General features: G+C 43.8%; 1 protein-coding gene across 1 annotated transcript; it reads left to right on the top strand.

The window, feature by feature from the left end:
* The first annotated feature begins 454 nt into the window (after positions 1-454).
* On the top strand, positions 455-904 carry LOC104451768 (uncharacterized protein At4g26485). Its single transcript, XM_039314467.1, has 2 exons — positions 455-615; positions 685-904. The coding sequence occupies exons 1-2, from the start codon at positions 455-457 to the stop codon at positions 902-904; spliced, it is 381 nt and encodes a 126-aa protein (XP_039170401.1).
* Positions 905-1,525: the final 621 nt, after the last annotated feature.

Genomic DNA, 1,525 nt, shown 5'->3' with positions numbered 1-1,525 from the left:
AACTGTTATGGAGAGAGAGAGAGGGTTGTCAAAGCGCTATATAGATGCACGAGCTTCATTTCTTGCATGCACGACTGTTGGGTGGTTCAATTTCAAGGAGATCGCAATTGGATGTAATTTGATAAATGGTGAGGGCGAACTTATTACGTAACAATGGAGATGCACGTGAAGAAGAAGAAGAGGAGCATCAAGCACTATAGCAATTTACACAAGATATTGCTGGTCGGCGAGGGAGATTTCTCCTTCGCTGCTTGCTTGGCCCAAGCATTTGGCTCCGCCGTTAACATCGTCGCCACCTCTGTCGACTCCCAAGGGACATATATACGCCATACATTCCATGTTGTACATTCACCTTTTTTTTTCTCCAACTGATTGTTTTCTCGCGTTCGTTTTGCAAGTGAACCGACCCAGTAAAGTGTCGTCAAAGTGGTTGTACAAAAGAGCGAGCGCCAACATGGAGATTCAGGAGGGACTTGGCGGCACCATTTTGCACGAAGTTGACGCCCATAACATGACTGAACACCCCGACCTCAGGCACAAATCTTTCGACCGGATCGTCTTCAATTTCCAGCACACCGGTTACAAGGGTCACGACCATTCGAACTCCCAAATTCAGTAGATCTCTCAACTTACCCCTTCCATAACGTCTCCTGATGGATGATGTAGCTGTGGATTTTTCTTCAGGCGACACCAAGAACTGGTGAGAGCGTTCTTGAAGAGCGCAAGGTCGATGCTGACCAGAAATGGCCAGATTCACGCGACGCACAAGACGGCCTATCCCTTCAGCAAGTGGGAGATAGAGAAGCTGCCCGAGGAAGACGAAAAGCTGCGTTTGGTTGAGAAGGCAAAGTTCTCGGAATCGGACTATTCCGGTTATGTCAATAAGAGGGGAGATGGGTCATGATGCGATCAAAAGTTTCCGATCGGTCAATGCTCCGATTACAAGTTTGCACTTCGAGATTGACCACGATTCCCATCTCGAATTTTAGTAATTTTATTCAAATGAAGATGCAGGATTCTAGTGTTAAGTGTATGTGTTTTTGGTTTTTCAATTGCTTGCCTTCTCTATCTCTCGTCACACCTTGCATATCTCTTGCGCTTGTACCCTCGCTTGCCAAAACGTGGCCGCTTCGAGCCCGAAGCCCCGGTATCTAACAAATACCCATTGTAGATAAAAATTAAAATTAAAAAAAAAAAAAAAAACCATTAGAGCTTTTATTTTTCTCGAGTTCATCTTCATATTCTTTTTTAATTTTGTTCCCTAATTAGAATTTTTACATAAATACTTATAGGTTCTCCATGGTACTTTCTATTGGATGTTTGGATCATTTCACTCAAGATCTATCGTATATGTCTTTTATGGATGTTATATTTGACTTATCGCTTTTGGGCTGAGAAGGGACGGGCAAGAAAGGCGACGGACCATGGAACGTAGGCGATCCAATTGCAAAGCCCGATCTGGTGCTATTCGCTAAGTGACTGGATTTACGTCCTCCATGTTCCTACCATGAATTTATGTATATTT

The sequence above is a fragment of the Eucalyptus grandis genome, chromosome 6 (assembly GCF_016545825.1).
Source record: "Eucalyptus grandis isolate ANBG69807.140 chromosome 6, ASM1654582v1, whole genome shotgun sequence".
In the NCBI taxonomy this organism is placed as follows: Eukaryota; Viridiplantae; Streptophyta; class Magnoliopsida; order Myrtales; family Myrtaceae; genus Eucalyptus; species Eucalyptus grandis.
This window is presented reverse-complemented; position numbering and strand designations above follow the sequence as displayed.